The 27,802-nt window shown below is 47.2% G+C and overlaps 1 protein-coding gene across 1 annotated transcript; it reads right to left on the reverse strand.

Annotated features, from left to right (window-relative positions):
* LOC121443719 (RNA-binding protein 10-like) lies at nucleotides 1-27,802 on the reverse strand. The gene is given in 24 exon segments (XM_041645519.1): nucleotides 1-449; nucleotides 529-658; nucleotides 735-841; nucleotides 1,134-1,208; nucleotides 1,299-1,487; nucleotides 1,563-1,628; nucleotides 1,723-1,872; nucleotides 3,557-3,721; nucleotides 3,823-3,914; nucleotides 4,001-4,118; nucleotides 4,234-4,373; nucleotides 4,474-4,657; nucleotides 5,802-5,889; nucleotides 5,985-6,082; nucleotides 6,238-6,398; nucleotides 6,756-6,932; nucleotides 7,042-7,102; nucleotides 8,956-9,042; nucleotides 10,444-10,517; nucleotides 12,242-12,311; nucleotides 15,830-16,013; nucleotides 25,516-25,562; nucleotides 25,564-25,658; nucleotides 27,536-27,802. Coding segments are annotated over 24 exon segments (2,754 nt in total). The 5' UTR covers nucleotides 27,606-27,802; the 3' UTR covers nucleotides 1-323.

Raw genomic sequence — 27,802 nt, forward strand, 5'->3', positions numbered from 1 at the left:
ACGGTGGCTAGAAACCCATGTATTTATAGTCATCAGTGCCATCCAGCTTAGCCTAGTAGCTATTTATACATTCACAAAACATGCTAGGGCATGAGAAAGTAGAGATGAAAGATACAGGCTTTTTAGATTTTATTACAAAAGGAACATGATTTGAACCCAATTTCCCAGCAAAAGTCACCCACTCCAAGTCTAATTTGGTGAGAGCTTCTCTGGTTGGGGAGCAGGCTGGTAGGCAGAAGAACCTCCCTAAGACCACTCCATATCTCATCTTTTCTGTCCCTGGATGGACACCCCATGTCTGTAGAAACTGCTTTCAAAGTTGTTCACTGGGCCTCATTGAAGCGGGTCACCATTGTCTTGTGCAGTGTCTCCTTGTAGGATTCTGTTGAGCTGACCCCATAGGAACTGCCCCGGGCACCCAGGCCAGAACCTCGAACCCGTGTTTGGGCCTGTGTAAGAGAGGCAGGTTTTGTCAGGCTCGTAGAGGTACACTGGAATGTTGAGAACAAGAATGTCTCATGCGCTCACCTCAATGGGCGTCACAATCCCCTGTTTCTTGCGACCTAGACCACTGCCTTCTTTCCAGCCCATGGCCTGGAGCATACGACTGCCAATGTTGTCACTGCCTAATCCATCCCGAGTGGGCTGTTCAAAGTCTCTGCAGGTGACAGTGTACAGTGTGAGTGGTGTGCCAGCGCCAGACCCCCTCACCTGGTACCTGACCCTACACTCACACAGAGGCTGTAGATATACCACCATATTTCCTCCTTTTGGGTTCTGGTGGCTCGGGGATACCATACTTCTCTCTGCGCTCAGCTGCACGGTCTCGGTACTTCATTTGCTACAAATTAGCACACGCGAGGATGTTGAAATTGGCTGTTATTTTCAGCAAACATAGGCATGGATGGGGCTGAGAGGGAGGAGGATTACAGGCCTCTCTGTATGGCCTGGTCATAGATCTTGAAGGTCAGGACATGATGGGATGGGAACTGGGAAGAAGTCTCACTGTAATAGGACAACACATGGCTGTCAGGCTGTACCTGGCTAAGGAACTTTTTAAGTCCCACTGCCTGGAATGACAGGGACTTGGAAGGGACAGATGGAATGGAGCCGAGGAGTGGGTCACACCTCACCTCCATGTCATTCTTTTCTAGTGCTTCCAATTCGTTTTCTGACAAGTGGGCTCTCCGGTGAATCTCAAGGTTTTGCTGTAAAGGGGGACAGGAGAGAGTAAAGCAACTGGGCTGGAATGAGCTAGACACAGGATACCCTGGCCAACTCTCTGATCAATTAATTACCTTGTGGAGCCCAGAGAGCTGCTGGTGCCGGATGAGTGCCTCCTTGCTGGGAAACTGGCGGCGGCAGAGCAGACAAGCTAGCTTCTGCCAATCTGTGAGCTTTTCTTCCCGCTCAGGACCCCCTCGCTCCTGCTCCTCCTCACTGTCACTCTCACCGCTGTAGGCTGCCACCAGTCCTCGAGGTGGGCTCTGTAGAGGGTAAGGGCAGATAGTTAGCCCTTCTGAGATCAGAGACCCCTGCCCGTTTTTGCTCCAACAACTCACTGGGCGGTCATCACTGGCCAACTTTGGGAGATCCATGCTGGTGTGCTGTCTTTCAGCTAGCGCTCCCTGAGGTAGAGAACAGAGAAATTCAGGGCTCCACAGAGGACCCTAAGGAGTAATGAGATTGTTGGTGGGGTACAGATGGACAGTTACAACACACCTTCTTCTCGAGGATGGCATAGCCTGCATCTGCAGTGGCCGATTCCCGCCTTTCATCATCTCGTAGGGCACTAATAGGCTGGAAGCTGTTTTTGAAGTTTTCTTTTTGCTTGTTGAGACTGCGGGCCCACCGCTCCATGTCCTTGGCAATCTGGGGGTTGGGTGGGGGTGGAGGTTAAAGTTCCCAGGATTCCTCAAACTTGAGGTTCCATTTTCTCACCCATGACCCTTGCAACAGTAGCCCTTCCAGCCCCATAGCCATAAATCTGGTACCTTTCTTATCTGAACCACTGTAAAAGACTGTGTATACCTGGTTTCTGGGCTATAGCTCTTGGGCCTTATCCTTACAGAACATTCCTTTACAAATGATAAACCACGCCCAAATACCGCCACCTCCTCCAAATCATCTTAAAATAAACTCATGCCAAGAAACCCTCCCCTCTACTGGCCCCATTTCCAAATATTCCCCTGCCTCCAACCCACTCCATGTGTTTTGCAAAGGCAAAGGAGGCAGCAGAAGTAGTGTGGGCAAGGAAGTGAGATACAACTGGGAGGGAGAGCAAGCAGAAAGTTAGGAGGGCAGTGGGGCAGTGGTGGTGGTAGTACAAGATTCTACTTTCTGTATTGGCTAGGGATTCTTTTCAAGCCCCTTTCTGGTTACAACCCCAACTACTTCTTTCTTTTTTGAGACAGTTTTTTTTTTTCTCTGAGTAGCTCTGGCTGTCCTGGAACTCACTCTGTAGACCAGGCTGGTCTTGGAGATCTATAGGCCTGTCTCCCAAGTGCTGGGATTAAAGGCCACCACTGCCTGGCTATAACCCCAACTTCTGTTTGGCATTTGTATTCCTATTTTTCATTTTTACTTTCTAAAGCAGAGAGCTACATACTTGTGTACGGGGAGGTGTGGTACTAGGCCTTGCTACAAGCACTCTTCCACTGAGCCACAACTCTAGCCTTGTATCTAATTTTAATTTATGTGTGATGTGCTGGTTGGTTTTTGTCAGCATGATACAAACCTAGACATATCTGGGAAGAGGGATTCTCAATTAAGAAACTGTTTTCAACAGATTGGCCTATTGGTAAGTCTGTGGGCCATTTTCTTAATTACTGATCAACATGGTAAGACTCAGCTCACTGTGGGTAGTACCACCCCCTAAGCAGGTGGTCCTGAATTGTATAAGAAAGCAGACTGAGCAAGCCATGGAGAACAAGCCAGTAAGCAGCGCTCCTCAATGATCTCCACATCAGCTTCTGCCTCCAGGTTCCTTCCTTGACTTCCCTTCATGATAAAAATCCTTTCACAACCACTTTTCTTTCGGTCAGTGTTTATCATAGCAACAGAAACCTAAGACATGTGGCATGGTGTCACATTTAATGTTCTGTGTTTTTCCTAGGGCATGAGGCATTTTTGTAATTCCTTAGGTTGCTGAAGGAATATTTATTGCTTGCTTCCAAGTGCGGTGCTTCCATGTCTCCACAGATACGCCGAGGCTCCCTCTAACTGCTCTCTCCTAGAAAACCCTGCAATATTTCTTTTCTTAATCAACTTTTTATGGGCCTATGAGAACTTATCTGGGGTCAATAGACATCCACCAGCAGCATGAAGGTTCCCTTCCTGGGACAGAGAAAAACTGCCAGAGCTCACCCAGATGGCACAAGTCACTTCATGGTGGTAGGTGGTCCTGCTATAGTACAGAGATCTGGCTCAAGAGTCCTGTCTGTCTGAAGCAGTTACTACCTTTGTCCGTGACCATCCACTATTCTACTTTCCCAAGGCAGGAGAGGGCAGGAGGTGACAGAACATAAGACTCCAAACAGCCTGGCTGCTGGTTCACCTGTTGGGCTGTCTTTGTCTTATGCTTCTCTTTCTTCTCTTTGCCCTCCTTTGATGATGCCCCCGTTTCCTTATGTCCATCGGCAGACTGCTCCAAGGCAGGTATGTAGGTTCTCCGCTCCCCATCCCAGTATAGGTACTGTTGGCTCTGAGCATTGTAGTAATACTGAGGAAAAGAATGGGGAGAGGGGACATGAGGAAGGATCTCTAGGGCTAGCTGCCACAAAACCACAGTCGTTTTCCCTAGGCCACCCGCTTGTCACCTACCTGAGAGTTGGGGTCATAGTATAGTCCAGTCTGGGGGTCATAGTAGTAGCCAGATGTCTCATCATATTGGTAAATAGAGACATCAGGAACAGCTGTAGTGAGGAAAGGCAAGGTTGTTGAATTCCTGCCTGCTTAGAGAAGAAGTCCACACCCTTACTCACAGGCTATGGCTACTCACGGTACTGGCTGTAGGATTCTGGGGCAGTGGGACTGGTGGCTGGTGGTAAGGCAGAACTGGGATGAGTAGGGCTCTGGAGCTCAGACTTGAGCACAGCAGGTGACATGATGGTATATGACTGCTCATGGGTTACACAAGGGAACTGGACTTAGTGTCTGTTAATACACCCCTACCCACTCAGGATGCACCCTGCCAACCCACCAGCCTCCCCAGAGTAGCAATGTCATCCTCACCTGGCTGTTGGAAGTTGTGCCCTGGCCACTGCTTCCTTCAGCTGACTGCTGATAGAGCCCAGGGGCAGAACCAGGCTGGGCTCGGGAGAAAGCTTGCAGTGAGACAGAGTCTGCCCCAGCCTCAAGGGAGGCCTCAGGACCTGAAAGGAAAACCAAAGAGAATGTCCATGAATGTCAGACCATAAGACAATAGGCTTCTAGGCCCCACAATTAGGCTCAGCAAGAGAGGTTGAGGCTCACCGGCTCCAGCTGGGTCCCCTTTGGTCCCAGTCATGCCTTGGCCCTTGGTGTTCTTAAGGTAGCCATGGGCATAGAGGGAATCTGTGCCCTGGCTGCTGCCATAGCCCTCATCCTGTTGATAGTAGCTGTAGTCAACTGGTGGCTCCTCGGGGGCAGCCCAGGCACTTTCTCCACCTTGGGAAGCCTGAGAGAAAGCATTAGAACAGGAGGGGACATAAGGAATCTGCTAGAAGCATCTGTCCACCATGTGGAGCTAGCATTTCTACTTGACAGAAAAGCATGCAGTCTTAAGGTAAGTAAAAAGCAAGGGGTCCTGACCACAAGATAACAGCAGAGGAAAAAGACTAGAAAAAGGATAAATGCCCAAATCTACCCTCCCACCCTGAGCTGACACTGATGTGTTAGGCCTCAGACAAATAAGACATCTTTTTTTTCCCTTCCTCTTCCTGCTCTTCCCCTTACAACAACCTGGCCTGGAATGTGTAGCAATCCTCTTGTCTTTGCCTTCACTCCCCATATCAGTGCTAGGATTACACGTATGTATCGTATCTTGCTATGCTCCAAGTCTTTATTCTCTTCTACCAAGTTTTTCACTTCCCTTTCTTTCCTTTTTGTTTTTGTGCTCTATGCTGTTGGGTAGAACTATATAGTCAAAGTATGGCCTTCAACATCTGATCCTCTTGCCTCCACCTCCAATTTTTTTGATATTAAGTTTCTTTTTATTCATGTCATATATATGTACATAAACAATGCATCTCTCTCTCTCTCACACACACTCACACACACACACACACACACACACACACACACAAATACACGACACATGATACCAATTCAGGACAATTAAAAAAGTTCTACCCAACAGCATAGAGCACCAATCCAAAGAGTGTTGTCAAGAAAAGTACAGGAGGTAGAGATGGAGGGAAAGTTCAGCAGATAAGAGCACTTGTTGCTCATGACCCAGGTTCAGTTCCCAGCACCCATATAGTGGTTCATAGTCATTCAAAATTCTAGGTCCAGGGGATCAAGACACCTCTGCAGGTACTGGGCACACATGGTACACATACATAGGTACAGGCAAAACATTTATACACATAAAAATAACATTAACACCTTAAAAAAGAAAAAAAGCCCAAAAAGTGACTGGGAAGGATGGAGTGGGAAAGGATTACTGTCTACAGAAGCAGGAGCAAAGTTGAAGGCCTACAATACCTGTTATAAAAGGGCAGAACATTTAGATAAAAAGCCAATTTTGCTTTTTGCAGAAAGAAGACAGAAGAGTTATAAAAGTCAGGTGCCAGGGAGATGGGGCAGAGGAGGCTAAGTACCTGTGAGATTGCCCACTGGGCAGCAGCAATGGCAGTACTGGCCACAGAGGCAGCATTGATGCGACTGCCTTCATTGGAAGCCATATCCCTGGGGAGAGGATAGTAGAAACTGGAAATGAACTGGGGAGCCCCAAGGTGGTGGTGGGCAGCAAAGCTGTAAGGGGGCTTAGGTGGGGCTCTGACCTCTTAGAACCCTTGGCAAACTCCACGTTGATGGTCTTGCCATCGATGGTGAGCGGAGGGTGCAGGGCCTGCAGGATCTGCAGAAGCTGGGCTGCCTCCTATGGGTGGAGCGAAGGGTCAGGCCCGGGGAGGCCCCCCGGCTCCATTGCCCCATTTCTAGATTGGGACCGCGTTGTGGGTGGGGTAAAGGACCCTCCTCCCTACCCTGGGGGCCGGGACCATAGCTGCCCGGCCCCCCCTGTGCCGCCCTCACCACGATGGTGGAGAGCTGGATGAAAGCAAAGCCTCGGTTCAGCTGGGTCTGCTTGTCCTTTATAACACGCACATTGGAGGATGACAGCACTGCATACGGTGCTAGGGCACCCAGAATGGAGTCCATGGTGCTGTGTGGGTTCAGGTTGCGCAAAATAATGGCTGTGGGAAAGGGCCCAGTGTTAGGACGCACCTCTCATGGTCTGCTCAGGGACCCAAGTTGCTTCTATGGTCAGTACCTTCTGCTTCCTCTTCCTCTTAAATAAACTCTGCTTGTCAGTCCAAGTGCCTGCTCTGTCTCTCATCCACCAGGAACCCTCTCATACACACCCCCAAATTAAGTTTGTGAACAGCCCCTCCCTTGCTCTCTCTAGGTCATGTGTTTTTCCCCATACCAGGTAGAAACACCCTCCCCCCTCATAAGGACCAAGTTTTGTTCATTACCATATCTCTGGCTTCTGAGGTCCCAAACCAGATGCCCTAGGGCATAGAGGAAGGAGGAAAGAACAACCGACTCACTGTCATTGGCGTTCTCGGAGCTTGGCTCGGAGCCCTGGGACAGGGCTTGGGAAGTCAGTACTCCCTGGGCCTGGTAGGGCTGCGGCAGTGGGAGTAGGCCCTGGCTTAGCTCCCGCCCACCCAGCGGCAGTGCCTGCTGATCCAACCGGGTGCCAAGGGGCAGCTTCTGCTCTGCCTCTGTCAGGGATGGTGGGAAATATGCTGGTGACAAAGGTGGAAGCTCCATACTCCCCACCTCTCCACACTGGCCCTTCACCTCTTTCCAGTCCCAGTTAGTACGGCTCACCTGATTTGGGCACACCACATTTGAAGCACTTCTCACGGCGTTTGAAGTTCTGGACACCACACTGTGAGGCACAGGCCAGGTGGTCAGGGCTTTCCATGATATTCTCCAAATATGGACCCACAGAACAACATAATAATCCCCAGGAAGGGAGCTTTTGGGGTCAGGGGTGGCAGGAGTCTTCTGGAACTTCAATCTTGGGAATCTTCTCCGACAACTGGTTCCAGCACCAGCCCTCTTACTTCAGCAATCAGCAACTCTCGCTGTTACAGCAGTTGCTTCTCTCCCCATCTTGCTGAGAGACTGTCAGCTCTCAGGATTGTATCCCATGATCCCTTTTCCTGAGACTTGCTTATCTGACAGAAATTGTCATTTTTCCTATTGGACGCCTTTGCTCAGATCCTTCCCATTCCTTCTTGCTAGAACTAGGTTGAATAAAGCTAGTTTTGATTTTTTTCCCCCTTGGATAGTCCAGCTACCAAAGACCTTGTCCAGCTTCCATCACATTCTATCCCTATTCCAGTCAGGTATTAAGCAGTGCACCTGTGTCAAGCCCTATACCATGTGATCAGAACAGGCTGCTTAGACTGTGCTAACTCAGGTTAGGGTCAGAGAATGGGCTGAGAGGGACACTGTGTTCACTGGGCTGGGCTACACAGAAGCAAGAAGGTGACATCTGGGAAGCCCAGAGATTTTGCTGGGAAGGGATCTTTAGTGGAGGGACTAAGAGACTTTGCACAGTTAGTGAAAGGGAACATGCAAAGACACAAAAGCCAAGGCTGGCAAGGGAAGAAGATGGCAGTTAAAGGAGGGCCTTATGCTAAAAGTAGATGTTATTAGAGTTTTAGCAGAGAAGGGAGAGCATGGTCAGAGCTGGGTTTCTACTGCAACATTCTAAGGGAGGGTGGAGAAAAGGGTGAGACGAATGTGGGAACTGGAATCGGCATGAATATGAGAGAATGGCAAAGAAGGGAAGGTAGCTATTCTGAGATGGAAATGAGAGGGTCTGGTAACCAAAAGGCATGTAGGACACAAAGGACAGGAAGAAGACAAAGAAAACACTGGTTTCAAGGAAAATATGAAAACAAGATAAGTACCACTCATCACTTTGTTCCTCTCTTTCTAGAGAGGTTGAGCACCTCCCCTATATAAAGATGACAGGTACCACTCTCCCAGTAACCAGACTGCTTCTCAGGGAGATGACAGGGTCCTCCACTAGCTTTCTCTCTCAGCCTTCCTATTAGATTTCAGGACTACAAGACAGCCCTGGCAGATGAGGCTGTAGAATCACAAAGCTGGCCTCAGGGCAGACCTAAAGGCACTTAGAGAACAAGAGGTGGCCCCATAAGCTAAAGGCTCATGCATGGTTGCACCTTTCTGAGCCTCCGCTTCCTCTTAGGGAATATGATGATACACAACTTACAGGGTGGACCTTTAAGGTTGAGTTACCCTCAGAACACTCTGTGCTTCTTTTCAAAGGTAACAATAGCTACTTAAGAGTTGAATGTAGGCCAGAAGTCTTTATCTATGTTGCTCTCCATTAACACTTTCATTCTCTCAACAACTTAATTAGTGCTCGTTCTCATCTCTTAAAGCTGAAGAAAAGTGATGGATAGAATAACCAACCACCTTGACTACTCTATCAAGGCAGACCAGAGACAGTCTGTAAGCAGCTTGTTTTACACACTGTAGTAGGCTTATGTTGTCACTGATTAGTCACTTATGCTATTATTTCTTTTAAGTCTACTGGGCCTCTAGGCCAGGCTATGTTTGATGAGGGTAGAGCCTTGCTGGCTGGGGCTGGACAGCCTGTTCCCAAGATCACATTTCCTCTCACAGGCTCTGAGTGAGTGAGCTGCTGCTGCTCCTGCTGGGGCAGTGCTCCCCACAGCACCAGCTGGCCACCCATCCCTGTACCTTATTACACAGCCAGTCCTCATTGATCTTGGCCTTGGGGTCGCTGTAATGCATGGATACTTTCTGGCCCAGGATGTTGAGGGAATGCTGTGGGAAAAAGCAGAGTACAGTGAGGCCTAGGTAGCAGTGCTCCACACACCGTTTCAGCAAAGGAGAAGAGAGTGAGCGAGCCCTTCAGCTGGATGGATGAGGGACAGGGAATGAAGGGAGTTTGGAGAACTGATGGAGGGAAGAAGGAACGGAGGGAGGGAGGGAAGGAAAGCACCACAGCTCTCAGGGTACAGCTGCTGTTTAGGCCCACATACACCCACACACACCCACACACATACACACACACCATCAGGCACATAGTGCTCGGTTGACCAACGACTGCCGAGTTGGGAGTGCTCCCCCAGCTTGGTCCTGAGAGTGCCAGGCCACACCCAGGGCTAGCACTATACAGGCTATTCTGGGAATGAGGGGAGATGGGCAGGGAAGAGAGAGGAGGGGAGAGAAAAAGAGAAAGAGCGCACGAGCGCTAGTGCTGGAGAAGGGGAAAAAGAAAGCCAATTTAACAGACGGAGGTTTCCCGCCATGAGGCCACTTTCTCAAGGTTGGCCGGGTCCTGGGCCCACCGCACTAGCCTATGGACCCGGCCCACAGAGCCGGCCACAGGGTTGCCTCTGCCAGGACCCTCCACTTCACCACAGCTGCCCGTTCCTCCCGACACTTCTCTCTAGTGCTCTCGACACCAGTGATAGGATAGGGCTGGGTAGCCAGGTTAGACCCTTGAGTCTTGGAAGGTCCCAACGCAGTTGAGTTGGGATCTAGTGCCAGGCTAGGGGAGCCAGCTCCCTCCGTTGCTGACAGAGCACAGTTCCTTATTGAGAAGGTAGAGGTGGGGGCCTCCTGTGAGTGGGGAGGGTGCTGTGAATGGGAGGGACCAATGAATTGAGCCCAGGGCGTCAATAAAACTATCACACTTGACTGGAACTTTCAACCAAAAAGCAGTGTTGGCCCTCTGCACGGAACTCAGAGGGCCAAATTCACATGCAGGAGAGAGCTAGCAAAAACAAGTCTTGCTAGTTTGTGTGCCAACATCTATGCTCCCCAGTGGCAGGATTTCAGTGGTCCTGAGAGCACAACCAAGTTCTGGCTCTGCTGACTCAGGAGCAGAAGGTTCCTGCTGGGGTGTGGGAAGCTAGGGGAAGGAACTTACCCTGGCAGCTCTTTGAGAGCTCAGCCAGGAGAGGTGAGGGAGAGCTAGAACCTGGCAGTAGGAAGGGGCCAAGGGACAGTGTTGAGAGTGGGCCCCAGATGGGAAGCCCAGTGGGTAGTGAGACATGGGAAGAGGAAATAGTGGTGGTCAGGAGGGGAGAGAAAGGGGGTAGGGGTATGGGACACAGGGCCACAGGGCAGGGAACTGTGTCCATAAGATTCAGGCGATGGGGAGCGCTCGATTATAAAGTAGTATTTGTTGGGGGGGGGGTTCAAGTGCGGCAAAGCAACCTGATTGGCTTCCATCCATCGTGTAGCGTCCTGCAAGTGACTAAACTCGACGAAGGCGAAGCCCCGGCTCTGACCTGGAGACAGCATTCAGATACAGACGCAGTGGGTTAGTCAACAGCTTTGGACACACGGCGTTCCCAGGGGCAGAACCCGAGGAGAGAGGACCAGGGGCAGAGAGGGAAAGGGGAAGAGGAGAAAAGAAGAGAAAAAGTGATCAGAGAGAGAACAGGGAAGAGAGGAGTCAAGGTAGATGGTTGGGAAGGGCAGGAAAGAGGGAAAGGGGAAGGAAAGAAAGTAAGAACAGGAGAGTCAGATCAGGATAGGAGACGTATATCCCAACTGTGCAGTGAGATTTGGGGGGGGGGGCTCAGGCAGACTTGCCTAGCCAGCCTGGGGTGACAGATGGAGAACTGAGAGGGAAGGGATACAAGGAGAGATGTGTCTCTAGAAGAGGAGGCTGCTTTGACTCCATATAGGCCAAAGCAAATAACTCATGGGCAAGCCTAGAGCAAGGCCAGGAGGATTACTGGAACAGATGTTTAATCAAAAGAGCAAGAGAAGCCAGGCTAAGCTGGTCTGTGAGGCTATTGGGGGTGAGGGTAGTGTTTCAGCCAGCACATAGGAAACCAGGGGGTTGTTAGGGACACAATCTCAACTTAACCTTGGTGTAGGCAAAGGAGAGGATAATCGCTAGGGAGCCACTTCAGGGCCACAGTGGGGAGAGTGTAACCACTGACAGTCAAGATTCTCCTAAATAGGCAGATGGTGGCTGGAGCTGGCCAAGAGGACGTTACAGGTAAGAACAAGCGCCTAGGAGAAATGTCCACTGAGAGGCCATACCTGGAATGCCTCCTTGGGGAAAGAAACAGATTCTGTCAGTGATCGGTATAGCTAGAGTAAAGAAGAGCAAGACCTACATGTCACTGAGACAGACGCCAGGCCTGGCCAGGGCCTTGGGGCTTACGATTCTGGGAAAGTAACTCCTTTAGAGGTAGCAACGGAAGGAGGCTTGAATGTGGTGGGTCTGGAGGGCATGCTTCATCCAAAAGAATCACCATCAGGATGCATGGGTGGGTAGAATTGTATAGGGGGTACGCAAGGGAGGATGGAGAGAGGGAGGAGGTATAAGGAGAGAGACTGAGATGGAAAGAGAAGCCCAGGCAGAGTGAGGCCCCACTGTGCCTGCCTTGGGGAGCCTGGGCAATGGTCCTGCAGAGACAACTCCACCCACCCTGCTAAAACCTCAGGCCAGCTCCAAGCAGCCTGCAAGAAGGAGAGAGGGAGGGAGGGAGGGAGGGAACAGGCGAGGCCAGAAAGTTCTGGCTGCTCCTTAGGATACACGAACCATCCCCTGCCTCCCCTCTTGGGACATACTGGTGGGTCTATGTGAGACCTACTTTTGGTTAGAGGCTGTTGTCAAAAGTTATGTGAAGGAGACCAAGGGGCAGAGAGGAAGGAAAAGGAAGTATATGTATTAGGAAGGGTCACCACTTCAGATACTCAGAGTCCCAAAGAGGTTTTCCAGAGCCTGGCCCTGGCCTTGCCCCTGGGAATAGTCAGCTCAACCCAGAGCTGTACCCTCTTCAGGACAAGCCCTCCTGTAGAGGCTGTTGGCTGGAGCTGTGAGAGTGGGGGTGGGAGAGAAAAAGAGAGGGCACCCTCCCCAAGCTGCCCATTCCCAGCTGTGGCAGGAAGAGGCATAGGGAGGGGAAGAGGGAGGGAAAGGCAGAGGCAGAAGGGAGTTTTGGAGGCTGAGGTTGGTCAGCAGAAGGGGAGGGCACTGGGAACGAAAATTCACCTGAGGATTTGTTCCGCATCAGCCGAACCTCCCGTGCTTGGACACCATGGGACTGCAGCTGGCCACGGATCTGTTCAGGAAATAAAGAAGTGGGATGGATTTAGTAAAGAAAGCAGCTAAGTATAAGACACGAACACACACACACACACACACACACACACACACACACACACACACACGCACACCCCTCCTCTGCCTCCCCAATAACAACTGCACCTAGTACTCAGTCTTGCTTCCAGCCTTGGACTTACAGAAAGTGAGTCAAACACAGACAGAAACACAGGACAGGGTAAAGGAAAGTGAGTCAAACAAACACAGACAGAAACACAGTACAGGGTAAAGGATGGGAACAAGATGATCCCCAGCGGCACAAAGACAACGGGAGAGCAAGTGAGGCAGCAAGTCAGGAATGGTGGGGAGGGTGATCTGAGAAGAGGCTTAGTAGTAGCCAAGAAGCATAGAAGCTGGAATGCCCAAGTCTTATCCATCACAAAGGAATACTCCCTCCCCTCTCTATGACACAGAGAAGGATAGGAGCCTGAGTCATTTCAGCCCTGTGAGGAGGAGAAATTTAAAGACAAAAAGGCATGGTGGTTGATCTGGAAAGCTTTCTGAGTGAAATGATCCTGAGAGACTACAGAGGCAACTGAGGACCCCAGGTGAGACAGTATCTAAGCTGGCAGTACCTCTTTTGGTGGATGGGGAATTTATACCAGATACATTTTAGAGAGAACAATCTGTGCTTTTGGGCATCTGTTCCTCATCAGGGTAACAGACAAGAAATTAAGTCTTATGAACACCAGTATGCAGGAAGATGAAAACCAATCAAGACTCCAATCAAGGAAGGCTTGGGAAATAACAAGAACATGGGCTCTGGGGTCCAGCAGTCCAGGTTTGGACCCCAACTCTACTCTGCCACTTGTTGGAACATAAAGAAGTCACTTTGTTGACTGGGGCTATGTGGGACTGACTATAATTCGTACCTTCCAGAAAGAGCTTCTGTGAGGATTCAATCAGCCTGGCACATAGCCCACCCTACAATAAAACCTCAGGTAAAAATGTCAGCAATCAGCCTGATCCTAGAAGGACTTCTTAGTGGGGATTACTACTGTCACAAAAAGGGCAGTTGGCAGGCTTTCAGGGAAGCACTGCTCAGAGAACCAACTGGGGCTGAAGGAAGTGAGAGATATAAGGATCAGGGAGACTAATCAAAAGTCTACTTTAGTAATACTTTTAGATTTCAAATGTGGCTTGCCATAAGACATCTATATGAGAAGGAAATTGGTGAAGAGAGGAAGATTGAAGGCAGAGAATGTCATAAAGGCAAACAGGGTCAAGAAGCTATCAAGAGCCACCTATGGGTAGCTATGGCCAGGCTGTCACTGCTGACAAAAACAGGAATATGGAATTTGGGAAAAGCCTCGTGGGCCCTAACATCTTACTCTCATGGGTCTCTGCCACCAAGAATATCCAACACTGGGTCTGGCCCTCCATTCACATATACGAAAAGGATGAAAGCCAATGGAATGTGCAGGAGGGACGCTCTTCTCTCATACCCACCAGCACTGGACACCCACGCTACTGCCCTTGGGCTAAGCCAGCCTGTCTGCTGCCTTCTCCCTTCCAGACCAGGAACTGATGGGGCCCATCCTGGAGGATGGATAGTGCTGGGGGACAGGAGCTGGTGGGGGAGAAGAGAGGGAAGGTGCTGTGGTTGGTTGTAAAGGATGGGTGTAGAATAGCTGAGAGCCCTGGAGAAAACCCAGCCTGGCCTCCTGCTCTGCCACCTGCCCAGGGCCATTGGAGGGGCACCTACATCATCCTCAGTGGCTGCCTGTGGCAGCATCCTCAGCATGACGATGTTACTGGCCTTCTCCTCCTCCTTCTCCTCCTCCTCCTCCTCCTCCTCCTCCTCCTCCCCTTGCTCGGTCCGATAGTCCTAGTCCCAACAGTCGCCGTCTCTGGGGAAGCCTGGCGGGCCAGTGGGACTGTGCCTGTGCCGCCTACACTGAGTCTCGGAGCCCGGGGAGGCCTCGTAGGGATCCTGGCCGACAGAATAAGATGAGAGACACCAGACGGGCAGTCAGCTGGTGGGCCTAGTGGCTGGCCGATGGCTCTCTGAGACAGGTGGGCTCTGAAAGCCAGGGGTGGGCGGGCGGGCTCCAGTTAAAGGCTCAATCAGGCAAAGTGGGTAGGCCTTGGATTGTAGCCTTTTTAAGGCTGCAAATGTTCCACAGAATACTTTTGGGAGCTGCCTTCAAAGAATGGCAGTATTGGTGTGGAGGAGGAACTCCCAAAGGCAGGTAGACAAAAAAACACAGCTTAAACCTCCTTGGGAAAAACTAGCCTGGGTTTTAGACTTTGCCTTCAATTTCTTCCCTTTTCTTCCTTTGCCAGCTTAGCTAGTATGAGTACAATTATTTACTGTGCCACTGAAAAAGACCTGTCTTATATAGTTCCCTGCTTAAGATTGGGCCCTGGAACCAAACCAGCAGTTTTAGAAACAGTTTCAGATATGAGTCTAAGGCAGCCAGCAGGAGTTGGTGGGCTACTATGCTCCTCCTTGGTCCTTATTCCTCAGCCCTGACAACGTCTTCATTCATTATCAGTTCTTTGACAAGAGAGTGTAGCTGCTAATTCTTAGCTGTTGTCCAATCTACTAATTTCAACACTAAGCAGATCTGGCCTAAGCCTACATCCTCCCACCTGCAGAGGACAGGCCCAGACAATTGGATGTCGTATTCCATACTTGTCAATGGTCTCTTTCCAAGGTCCATTGTACCCATTAAGAGACACTGCTCAAGAGCAGGCAATTGAGAAGCCTGGATGCCTATAGGCCCTGGCTAAGCAAACAAAGTATACCAAGGGAATAGCCCCTCTGCCTAGAGGGTAGAGGATAGCTCAAATACAATTCCTCAAGGCTCGGCTTGCAAGTGTAACCTTTCCATCGTACTAGACAAAGAGCTGCCTGCCTGCCTACCTGCTTACACCAGGTCTTTGACTGTCCCCTCAGACTGGAGTTCTCTGGGGCAAGGGTGTTTCTAGCCCTCAGATGTGGGCTCTCTCGTGGTGAGCATCATGCCTCATCCTTTAGGCTAGAGGTAACTACCACACAGAACTGGCTTCCCCAGAGGTCCTTTCCTTCCCTTCTGTCTAAAGGTTTTGTCAAGATCAGGAACACCCAGTGTTAGCTTCCCAGAGTTGTTTGGCTTGGATGCTAATTCTGTCCTCCCTACCCTAGATGCTGGGTCCCATGGAAGAGATCCTTTTGAGTACCCTAAATTGGTAGGGCAGGCAGTATAGTGCTTGCAGTGAACCAAAGACCAAAACTGAACAACAGGGAAGAAGGGAAAGAAGTAATGGCTAGGAACCTTGAGAAATACAGAGTAAAGCAGTGTGGAGGAAGCCAGGGAAACCCAACTCAGAAGAGTCCTCAGAGAAGGAGCAGGGACAGACCCTCCCCTAGGTGACACAAAGCAACTGAGCAATCCAAAGGCACAGGAGCAGAACATGGCCTACACCTGGTGTTGCAGGTAGACACACAGGCCATTCAGGAGCATTTCCCCCAAGACCTGGCTTTGCCCTCACCTCTGCACTTTGCTCTTCAGATGAGTCATCATACTCATGTTTGCCCTCCTGACTGCCATACTCTCGGGGGTAGGAGCGGTAGTCCATGTCTCTATAATCATGGTCCCGGCTGCGGTTCTCTCCACCATCATCCTGTGTGCGATCAGTGGCTCCATAGCGGCCAGTCCTGTCACCACGACCACCTCTAGGAGAAGAAGGATGGGGATTAAAAGACCATTTTTCCCAAAAGGCTCAAGATGTAAGAGTTACCCTACAACCCTCTTTCAAGGACCTCAATCCCACTCCCAAGAAAAAAAGACTCTGAAAATTTCACTCCACTACATGGACTAACTACTATATGCTCTTAAAGTCAACCCACTTATCTCCATCCCTTCCTCACTTCTGGTCCACATGTATCACAAGCTTCCTCTATCCAGGCTTCTCCCAGTTCTGTCTCTGTACCTAGAATCCCAAATATAAGTACTCTCTAAGATAAAGTTAATCAACCCCAGCTGCCCAAGATCCTGAGGCAGAAGGCTTGAGCACTAGAAGGTCAGGGTGAGCCTGGGCAACATAGCAACCCCCACATCTAAAAATATTGGTGTTGTAGATATAGTTCACCAGTAGTACACAGGCCCAGCATGCAGAAGGCCCTGGGTTCTATTTCCCGAATATCATAAAAAGTTAAATTACTTAATGGTGAGTTCTAGGAAATGATGGACCATGCCTGCTGAGTCCTTATTCCTCAAAGCTTAATATAGTGTATAGGACTCAGTAAGCAATAATCCCAGCACTTGAGAGGTGAAGGCAGGAAGATCAGGATTTCAAGGTTAGTCAAGGTTCAAAATGAGTTTAAGGTTACACGAGATCCTATCTTTAAAAAAGTATTATTTTAAAAAGAACCAATACACATTCATTTAAAAAGAAAAAAATACTGCTATGGGTGTTTAGTATCCAGCATTGAAGAAAAAAAATAAAGATGTAAAAAAGAACATTGTCAAGCAAGATGAATCAAACCTCACAGAAGAATGCAGCAAGATTCTACTTATGAGCAGTAATAACAAGAGAATGTCCACTGTTGACACCACTCAAACTACATTATTTAATGACACTAGCTAAAGCAATTAAATAAGAGAAGGAAGAAAAGGCATTAAGAACTATAGAGGGGGGCCTGGAGGAATGGCTCCGCGGTTAAGAGCACTGACTGCTCTTCCAGAGGACCTGGATTCAATTTCCAGCATCCACATGGCAGCTAACAACTGTCTGTGACTCCAGTTCTAGGGGACCTGACACCTATGCACATCAGATAAAAATAAATCATTAAAAAAAAAGAACTGTAAAGGCAAAAGAATCATCATTATTTGTATCTAATTTTAGAATAACCCTGTAAAGCCTAAATCAATCAAAAGAAAGATCACAAATAATAAATCAGGAGCTGTAGGTACAGTTCAAGGACAACATATTCATGACACTAATTTCAGTATCCCCAAAATAATAACAGTGATAATGATGACAATGAAAATCAGGGGCCAGAGAAATGGCTCAGAGATTTAAGGAAGTTTGGTTCCCTGCACCCATGTTGGGCAGCTCACACCCACAAGTAACTCTAGCTCCAGGGAATCTGATGCCTGCTTCTGCCTCCTGAGCACATGTAAACATACACTCACAGATTCACATAAAAATAAATTTTGTAGAGATTCTGGCTATAAAATTAATATGCACAATACAAAACACCCTGGTTTGATTCCCAGCACCTACACAATAGTTGACAAGCCTGTAACTTAAGCTCTTTGGGTTATGAGACTGACACTATCCTGGATTACCCAGCAAGATCTATCAAAAAAGGAAGCTGAATGTGGTGCCTCATAGAAAGATTCTGTATCAAACAACAACAAAATCAAATCTCCTTCCGCAAAAAGACCAAATCCTTGAGGGCTTAGTGGCTAAGAAAACCCTTGCTGCCCTTGCAGAGGACCTAGAATTTATTCTCAGTACATTATGGAGGCTCACAAGCATCTTAACTTCAGTTTCAGGGAATCTGATACCCATTCCTAGCCTCTGCAGGTACCAGGCACACACATGGTACACAGATATGTGTACAAGTGAAACACTCACTCATAAACCTTAATTGCTTTTCAAAAAGAGATCAAACCCAGTAGCTGTAAAACAAAAACAAAACAGTACAACAATAAACCCTATGGATCTATATGACTTTGTGAAAGTTAAAAACAGCTAACATGGGGAGGGAGCAGGAACTGGGACTGGTATATAAAATGAGAAAAAAGTGTTAAAAAAAAGTTAACATGTAAAAAAAAAATGAACCTAGAAATAAGCGTGAGATGAGTAAGTGCGGCAAAATGGCAGAATCTAGTTTGCAGATAGGTATTCATTGTAAAATTCTTTCAATTTGCCATATGCTTGAAATTGTGTAATAAAATATTAGAAAAAAGAGTTACCAGCTGGGCACGATGCATGTCTATGGGGTGAGTATGTGTGCACTAGAGGAAACAGCTCAGGCAGTAAAATGCTTGCTGAATAAGCATTAAGGACCTGTGTTTGATATCTAACACCCATGTAACAAGCCAAGTAGCACAGGCGAGGCAGATACAGGAAGATCCCTGGATCTAAGTGCCACCTGTTAGGCGTGGTTGCAGAGGTTGAAGCCAGCCTGGTCTACATAGTAAGTTTCAAGATAGCCAGGGCTATGTATTGAGGCCTTGTCTCAAAAAAAAAAAAAAAAAAACAAAAACAAAAAACAATGTAGGGCCAGATAGATGGTGACTTCATGGGTAAAGGCACCTGACACCAATCCTGATGACTTGAGTTTCATCTCCAGAACCTATATATGGTATTTCTCAATAAACTCCTCTGTACTGCTACCTGTGTGCTACACACACAGAACAAAAAACAAGGTAGGTGCTTCCTGAGGAACAATACTCAAGGTTGACGGCTAGCTTACACATATACACAAGATGCACCTGCACATACAATGACTGGACATGTACGTGTACACACACACACACACACACACCAAAGGCTGGGGCATACACAGCAAGTGGTAGAGTACTTGCCTAACACACACATGGCCTTGGGTTCTCTCCCAGAACTGCTAAAACAAACAAGGCCCAGATGCCTTTAAAGATAAGTTCCACTAAGTTTCACTAAGTTTCAAGGCAAGAATAGCCCCCCCCCCAGGGTTTTTCTGTGTAGCTTTGGAGCCTGTCCTGGAACTCGTTCTATAGACCAGGCTGGCCTTGAACTCACAGATTAGCCTGCTTCCGTTTTAGAAGTGCTGGGATTACAGGTGTGTGCTACTACAATAGTAACTCTAACATAAGTTTCTCCCAAAACAGCAAAGGTTACATAATTTATACTATGAGGTTACCTTGATTCCAATGCCAGATAAATACAACACAGATACAAATAAGCAAACTAATCCAATAGCTAACTAAGCAGCTTTAAAATAACAACGCTGGTGAGGAAGTGAACAACAGGAGCCTTCACAGACTGGTTGGGAATGTAAACTAGTCCATTTACTAGGAATTCTGTAGGGAGGCACCTCAGAAACTAAAAATAGATCTCTCAGAAGACCCAGCTTTACCACTGCTGTGTATTTATCTGAAGGACTTCAAGTCAACAAATCAGAGACATTTACACACCAATGTTTATTGCAGACAATTTGCAACAATATGGAACCAACATAGGTGTCCAACAACAAAGGAACGGGTAAGGAAATTGTGCTATATACAAATAATAACATTCTTTTCCAGCCACAAAGGAAGTTAGGCCTTTTTCAAGAGATGGATGCAACTGGATATAGACATTAAGTGAACTAAGCCAATCTCAGAATGACAGACATAATGTTTTCTCTGTGGTCCCTATATTCTATACATGCACATAAAAGCATGCATGTATTTAACATGAAAGTAGAAGCAAAACTGTCTAAGGAAATAAAACAGACTAACATGAAAGACATGCCTGTATTAAACACCCTTATGTGACAGTACCATGTGAATACTCACAATAATTTTCTAAAGAATAAAAAACCTAGCAGAGCTTTTAAATTAAAAGATTTATTATTACTATATGTGTACATAATGTATGTGAGTGGGCAGATGGACCAGAGCATGCATATAGAAGTCAGAGGGCAACTTTGGTGAACCTGTTCTCTTCTTCAAGCTTTATATATGACTTCTAGGGGAATTGAACTCAGGGCTCTAGGTTTGTGCAGCAAGCGCTTCACTTGCTGAACCAACTATCTTGTTGGCACCCAAACCTAGCAACTTTAAAAACATACTCAAACCCATCTAGATATGGTAGTGCATGCCTTTAATCCCATCACTTGGGAGGCAGGGGGTGGGTAGATCTCTTTGAGTTTCAGGACAGCCAGAGTTAAGAGAGAGAAAGACAGAAAGACAGAAAGACAGAGACAGAGATTGACCCTGCCTGAAAACAAACAAAAACACAAAACCAAAAACATAGAGGAAGGTAGGGTGGGGCTGGGTATGACACGGCACTTGCAATTTTGAATTCACTGCAGCTGTGGTCTCCTAAACAGGAAAGAACTGAGTCTCGCAAGTTGTCCTGTGACATACACACACACACACACACACACACATGCCCCTCCCTCAAATAAATAAATATACTATTTTTTAATATATGTGAAAATATAAGAGAAAATAGTTGGGAAAAGGCAGGGACTCATAGGAATAGGAGGGAGACGAGAGAGATATGGCCCAAACTAGTCTGAAACTCAGGATCTTCTTGCTTCAGTTTCCAGAGAGTAGGATAAAAAAAATTCATCACCACATCAAGCTCAGAGAATTTTCCTGGCTTATTAAAAGTTATATGTAAAAAATTGCAACACACACACACCTTACTTTATTAGAGAAATTTTGACTGGGCACCGTACATGTGTCTTTAATCCCAGCACTTGAGAAACATAGGCAAGCCAATCTCTATGTCTTCCAGGCCAGCCAAGGGCTACAATAGTAAGACCCTGTCTCAAAAATCCCAAATGAGCTAAGTGGTGGTGGCACACGCCTTTAATCCTAGCACTTGGGAGGCAGAGGCAGGCAGATCTCTGTGAATTCAAGGCCAGCCTGGTCTGCAGAGCTAGTTCCAGTCAGGGCTGCACAGAGAAACCCTGTCTCAAAAACAAAACACCCAAATGAAAAAAGAGAGAGAGAAACATTTTGGACATGTTCCTTTAAGACTAGGGATAGTGATCTACTTTACCTGAGTTAGACCCGCAGTTAATATTAACCTGAACTCCTAATCATCCTGCTTCCATCTCCTGAGGGCTAGTATTACAGGCCGTGTGCTATCACACCTGTTGACCCTGAATGAATAAATAAATAAGTGAGTAATAAGCAAACAAATAAACACACACACACTTTTTTGTTTGTTTTTTTGAGACAGGGTTTCTCTGTGTAGCTCTGGCTGTCTTGGCATTCACTCTGTAGACCAGGCTGGCCTCAAACTCAGAGATCTGCCTGCTTCTACCTCCCAAATTCTGGGAGTAAAAGTGTATGCCATTACCACTGCGCTAAATATTCTTTTTTAATTTTAACATGCATTGGTGTTTGACCTGCATGTTTTTTGAGGGAGTAAGATCCACTAGAAATTGAGTTACAGACAGTTGTGAGTTGTCATGTGGTTGCTGGGAATTGAACCTGGGTCCTCTGGAAGATAAGCCAGTATTTTTTTTTTTTGGATTTTCGAGACAGGGTTTCTCCGTAGCTTTTGGTTCCGGTCCTGGAACTAGCTCTTAGTCCAGGCTGGCTTTGAACTCACAGAGATCCGCCTGCCTCTGCCTCCCGAGTGCTGGGATTAAAGGCGTGTGCCACCACCGCCCGGCTGTGCCAGTATTCTTAACCACTGAGCCACCTCTCCAGCCCCTGGGTTGAATATTCTTAATTATAAAAATCTCTTATGTGAGCCAGGTGTGGTGACACATGCCTTTAATCCCAGCACTCAAGAAGCAAAGACAAACACATTTCTGTGAGTTTGAGGCCAGCCTGGTCTACAAAATAAATTTCAAGAGAACTAAGGTTATTACACAGAGAAACCCTGTCTCGAAAAAAATTCCATGTGTGTTTGGTTGGAGAGATGGCTCTGTCAGTAGAACTCTTGTTTCTAAAGCATAAGGACCTGAGTCCAAATCTCCAGAACTCAGATAAAAAAAAAGCCAAGTATAGTAGCATGTGCTTGTAATCCAGTGATATCAAAACTGGGAGGAGATAGGTAGATCCCTGGAGCTCAATGGCTACCTAGAACAATGACAGTCCTACCTCAAACAAAAGGTGGAAGGAACTCAAGTGTGGTACTCAGAGCTGCCTTCTGACCTACACATTACGTCCACATACATGCACGTGCACAGCTCTACACATGTATACACTAACACACACATACACATATAAATAAAATAAAATAAAATGGGGTGAAGAGATGGCTCAGAGGTAAAGAGCACTTATTGGACATGGATGCTGGGAACTGAACTCTTACCTCTCAAAGAACGGCAAGTGCTCTTAAAAGCTAAGCCACCTCTCCACTTTCCTAGTGATTGCACTTTAACAGAGTAAGTTATTACTTAAGCAAGCAGGTAGATTTTTATGCCATTTAAAAGTAGGAGGAGCTGGGTGGTAGTGGCGCACGCCTTGAATCCCAGCACTTGGGAGGCAGAGGCAGGCGGATCTCTGTGAGTTCGAGACTAGCCTGGACTACAAGAGCTAGTTCCAGGAAATGCTCCAAAGCCAGAGAAACCCTGTCTCGAAAAAAAACAAAAAGCAAAAAACAAAAAAAAAAAAACCCAAAAAAACAAAAAAAAGTAGGAGGAGTGGGAGGAAAATGGGAAGAGGGGATGTGGTGGAAATTTTTAATAAATAAAAAAAAACCAAAGATAAAAAAAAAAGTATGCTTCCTTGGAGCTAGAAAGATGGCTCAGCAGTTAAGAGCATTTACTGTTCTTCCAGAGGACCCAAGTTCAACTCAGTACAGAAATTTGATGCAATCTCAATTAAAAGTCCTGTGTTTGAGATGATTTCTTTAAATCTTGGGGGATGGAACCCAGGATCTCATACATACTAAGCACAGGCTGTACCACTCAGCCTTTGATTAGTTTTTACGTAGAATAAAACGCCACAAATGGTTAAATCAAGTTTGAAAAATAAGAGCAATAAGAGAACTATTAAGAAACTGTATAAATCCACAGTAATAAAAATGGTAAGATTATGGTGTAGGAATAAGCAAAGAGATAAATGGAACAACCTAGATCATTCAAGATGGAGGGAACCCAAGCAAAAATGAACTATTTAGGAGATGGTACTCAGCAAACTGCCCGCTGTAAGAATGAAAACAAACTAAAACTTATCTTATACCATATTCAAAACTGGATTCTAAATGAGCTAAAGATGTGAATGCAATTGGGAGGCAGAGGCAGGCGGATCTCTGTGATTTCGAGGCCAGCCTGGTCTACAAGAGCTAGTTCCAGGACAGGCTCCAAAACCACAGAGAAACCCTGTCTCGAAAAACCAAAAAAAAAAAAAAAGATGTGAATGCAAAAGGTTAAGAAAAGATTCTGAAATCACAAATATGGCAAGATCTGGTCATGGAAGTACATGCCTCTAATCTTATGAGTTCGAGGCCAGCTGGGTCTATATAACAAATTCCAGGACAGTAAGAGCTTCGTAGTGAGACCTTGTTCTAAAAAAGAGGAAGCACGAAAGTAAGGATTTATTTATTAAGAACAGATCATCAGGAGACCGAGGGAAGAAGATTACCACAAGTCTCAGGTCAGTCAGTCTGAGCTATAGGGTGGCTTCCAGGACAGCATGGATGAGATCCTGTCTCAACAACAACCACAAAAACAACAGTATCTATTCTTGGCAGGCACACACACATTAAGTAAAACGTAACATGGACACCTCATGGTACCTTTGGCACCAATTAGAGACAAAACATTTTGTATATTAATGACAATAGAGACAGCTAAAATATACAGTGCTGAGTAATATGGAGTTCAGGAGACAAAAGGAATACTGTAGCACTATGCTCTTTATAAGAATTAAAGACACTTGAGATAACACTATTTTAGAAGGATACATATTAAGTACAACAGAGCTGATGCCTACAGAGGTGGGAATTGGGAATAAATTGAAGAAATAAAAAAATAAACCAAACACAGTAAAAGAGGCCTTGTGGTGACTGGTCTTTGATAAAATCTATTTAGAAATGGAAAATGTGATTAACTCAAACCTCTACATTTTGGATCCTCTAAAAATCAAAAGGAAACCAGTAGTTTTACTTGGCAACAAAGTCTAAGGAAGTATAGCTACCTGAAGCTCAGTCACATAGTAGTTGTAGTGATTATGGTTGACAATCAAATTAATCTTCTCCTAAGCAAATATGGTATTGAACTTAACACTTCACACATGCTAAGTAAGAGTTCTACCACTGAGTATATTTCTAGCCACCAGATGCCTTTCAAAAGACAGTTTTAAAAGGAGGCCAGTACCAGGCATGGTAGCACATGCTAGTTCCAATATCTTGCTGGTGCTGGTGTTTGCAATGAGTTCCAGGTAGATAGAAACTACATGGTGAAACCCTACTTCAAAAATAAATAACTATGGATTGGAGAGATGGCTCAGCAGTTAAGAGCACTTGATTGCTCTTCCAGAGAACCCAGGCTCGATTTCTAGCACTTACATGGTGGCTCACTCACAACTGCCTGTAATTCCAGTTCCAGAGGGCCCAATGCCCTCTTCTGGCGGCACCAGGAACACACATGGTGCAAAGACACATGCAAGCAAAACATTCATGCACATAAAATAAATAAATATATAAGCAGGGTCTGGTAGTATAGGCCTGTAAACTCAGAGACTGAGGTAGGACAGTTGCAAGGTCTGGGTTACAGATTGAGTACAAACAAGCCCAAATTGGGCAATTTACAGTCTATCTCAGAATAAAATGTAAAGGGCTGAGAATATAAAATAGCTGAATGGTACAGAACATGCTGAGCTGTGCAACCTAGGTTCAATTTTACCAAGTATCCTAAATGTTTGTTACTCGGGAAGATGAATTTGCGTATCACTTGCACCTAGGATTTTGAGACAAGCTTATCCAACAGAGCAAGACCCATCTTAAATCCAAAACAAAACCCACCCTTCACAGGCCTGGAAGGTGGCTCTGTTAGTAAACTGCCTGAGCTCAATTCCCCATCACCCATATAAATACACCAGGTGTGACACATGCCTGTAATCCTAATGCTGAGGAGGTAGAGAAAGAGGACTCCCCCAGGCTTGTTGGCCAACCAGTATAGCTAAATCTAGGAGCTCTGGGTTGAATGTAAAACTCAGCCTCAAAAAATAACTGGGAGAGCAATTGAGGTAGATGATAGCTGGCATCACTCTCTGGCCTCCTCACCCATACTAACAAGAAACCTATCCTCACATCCAGCCATGGTACTCATCACCTGTAAACTACGTGCTCTGCCTTGTAAGACCATACACAGCAAGACAGTCTCTCACAAGGAGACCTACAATCATCATGTCTTGTTCATCTCTGCATTCTCGGAGCATAGAAACCACTCCTTTGTTGTGTTGTTTCTTCTGCCTAGAAGTTAAGTGTCCCTCAGCATCATTCCTGGATTGGTGTTCACACGGGGGCATGCTTATAGTGCCTGGGCGCAGAGGGAATGGAGAACTCACCGTCTTTCATACTCCATGTCCTGATAGGATCTTCGGGAGCTGTTGGGGGCCCCTCCTCAGTTGCTGGCTCCTTTTCACTTCCCAGCCACCCTCACTGCTGCCACCATGATCTGCCAGCCTGGGTGATACCTCCTGCAGAGACTCTGCAAAGAATGGAAGGAAGAAAAGGGTCAAGGTAGTTGGTGCAGAGAAGACCTCCTTGAGAGAATGTCATTGTCAAGACTCTCTACAGTCCTGTAGCCCAGGGACATTGTTTTCTACTTCCTTGTGCTCCTGTCAATCAGTGCAGGAAGACAGCCCCCATTTGGCTCTCTCCTTCCTTTCCCCACAAGCATAAGGCAAGATTCTACTGCCCCCAGAAAACAGTAAAGCCCTTATCAAACAAAGAACATCTTACAGAGATCTGGTGGTACCACCGGCTATGTGATCAAGGCTTTGCATTCTTATTCTTAGATCAACTGCTGAACGATCTGCCTAGGATTAGGCATAAGTCACAGAAATAAGACCACAATAATTGGATGGGGATATAGTTGTGAGACAGAACATGACCAGCACAGCCATGTTCAAGGCCCTTGGGTCACATCCCCAGCATCACAAAAACAAACAGCAAAACACCAAAAGACAAAAGAGTAATAAAAGACTTCACCAATGGAATCCCAAGCACCTCCCCATCGGTCAAGGTATCATTTCATCCTCCCAACAAGATGTTAGCTATACCCTAACAAGGCAGATAGAAACTTTGAAAGGCTTTTGGAGGGAGGGAGGGAAGGAGGGAATGTGTGTAGGGGCTAACTTGGCAACAAGACAGCTGCCACCTCCCTGGGCTCCTGGCCAACAGAGCTCTGGTCCTCATATGGCAAGTGGCTCAGCCATGATGTGACGTGCAGCCAGGTCCCCAGGTGGATCCCTCTCCCCAGGGATCATAGGCCAAGTTTTCAAGAGGCAAAAGAGGCCTCTTTCTGAAGCGGTTCCAAAACATCTTGTTCTACAGAGTTGAAAGGAGCAGTCACTTCATCCAACTTTTGGGGCTGCCTCAAGAAGTACAAGTCCTGAGAGTGATGTGACCCAACCAGGGATGGGAATTATCCCTGAATCTTCAGCTGCCACCCACTGTACAGGAACCAAGGAAAGCAAGGCCTAACACTAGGCTGCCACCACACCTTTCCTTCAAGTTCCTATTTTCTCTTCCACCTCAAACCACAAGAAACCAGCTAACTGCTCCCAGATGGGGGAAAACAGTTAACCAGGAACCCTAATGGCTGAGAACCTGATGCAAAGCCCTCAATGGCAAAAGGGTGAGTCAAACATTGTCATATACACAGCACAGAGAAGAATCAAAGTTACCGGCGAGCCCCCAAATAACCAAGGGCCAAGATCACAGAAGGTAACCCACAAGAGACATAAATAAACAATTCCCCTTTTAATATTTGAATGTCAGTGTCAAATACAACTCTCAAAAGAATAAAAGTCGCATCTATATTTCTCTATCCACCTCACCCTTCCCAGCATTCAATAAATAGGTTGGGGTCGGCCAGTAACACGACAGTTTCCTGACCGATAAGGACTGGAGGTCAGAGACACACTCCAAGGATAAAAACCATAGTCACTTTCTCTCTCCGCGCTCGCCACCCCCCATCCCCGCCACAGAAATGAATAGAGGCTGCAACCAGAGTATTTCCGCGTGGATAATAAGTAACACAGGACACAGCCAGCACACCCCTGCTCTTAGAATACCCCCGCAAAGTCGCAGACACGCACTTCCAAAAAATAAAAGTTCGATGGAGCAAACATAGTAAGTCCCGGTACCCCACTCCCATCTGTCCCTCCCTTCCCCCACCCTCGTGCACCCATCCCGTGTTCCAATCGCGCACGCGCTTTTGCTTTCATAAGAAAAAGTGGGGGGACACCCTCTCTCAGGTGCATCCCTCAGCTTTGTGAACCCCGAAGTGTGCAGTCCGTCCCCGCGCCTCTTCTATGTTTACCGCACCACCACCCCCTGGCGCACGCCCCGCTCCCTTACCTCGGCCCCCACCACCCGAAACAGCGCTCACCTTCCCGGCCCGGGCTGTCAAGGGAGGGCCCCCAGGCATCACCTCCGCCAGCCGTCACCTCTCCAGAACTGCTAGTTCAACGGGAGCCGATTGCGTGCAACAACTAAGTCCAAGGCTAGTGGCAAAAGAGGGGAAAGGGGGAGGGGAGACGCGCCCGACGCGCAGCCCTCCCAAGGAAACTCAGTGCCGCCTTCTTCCAGCCGGCTGCAGTCACTGACACAAAATGGCGACGAGGA

Source organism: Microtus oregoni, unplaced genomic scaffold (assembly GCF_018167655.1).
Source record: "Microtus oregoni isolate MIOR12 unplaced genomic scaffold, Mior012 000112F_ref0000385, whole genome shotgun sequence".
Lineage (NCBI taxonomy): Eukaryota > Metazoa > Chordata > Mammalia > Rodentia > Cricetidae > Microtus > Microtus oregoni.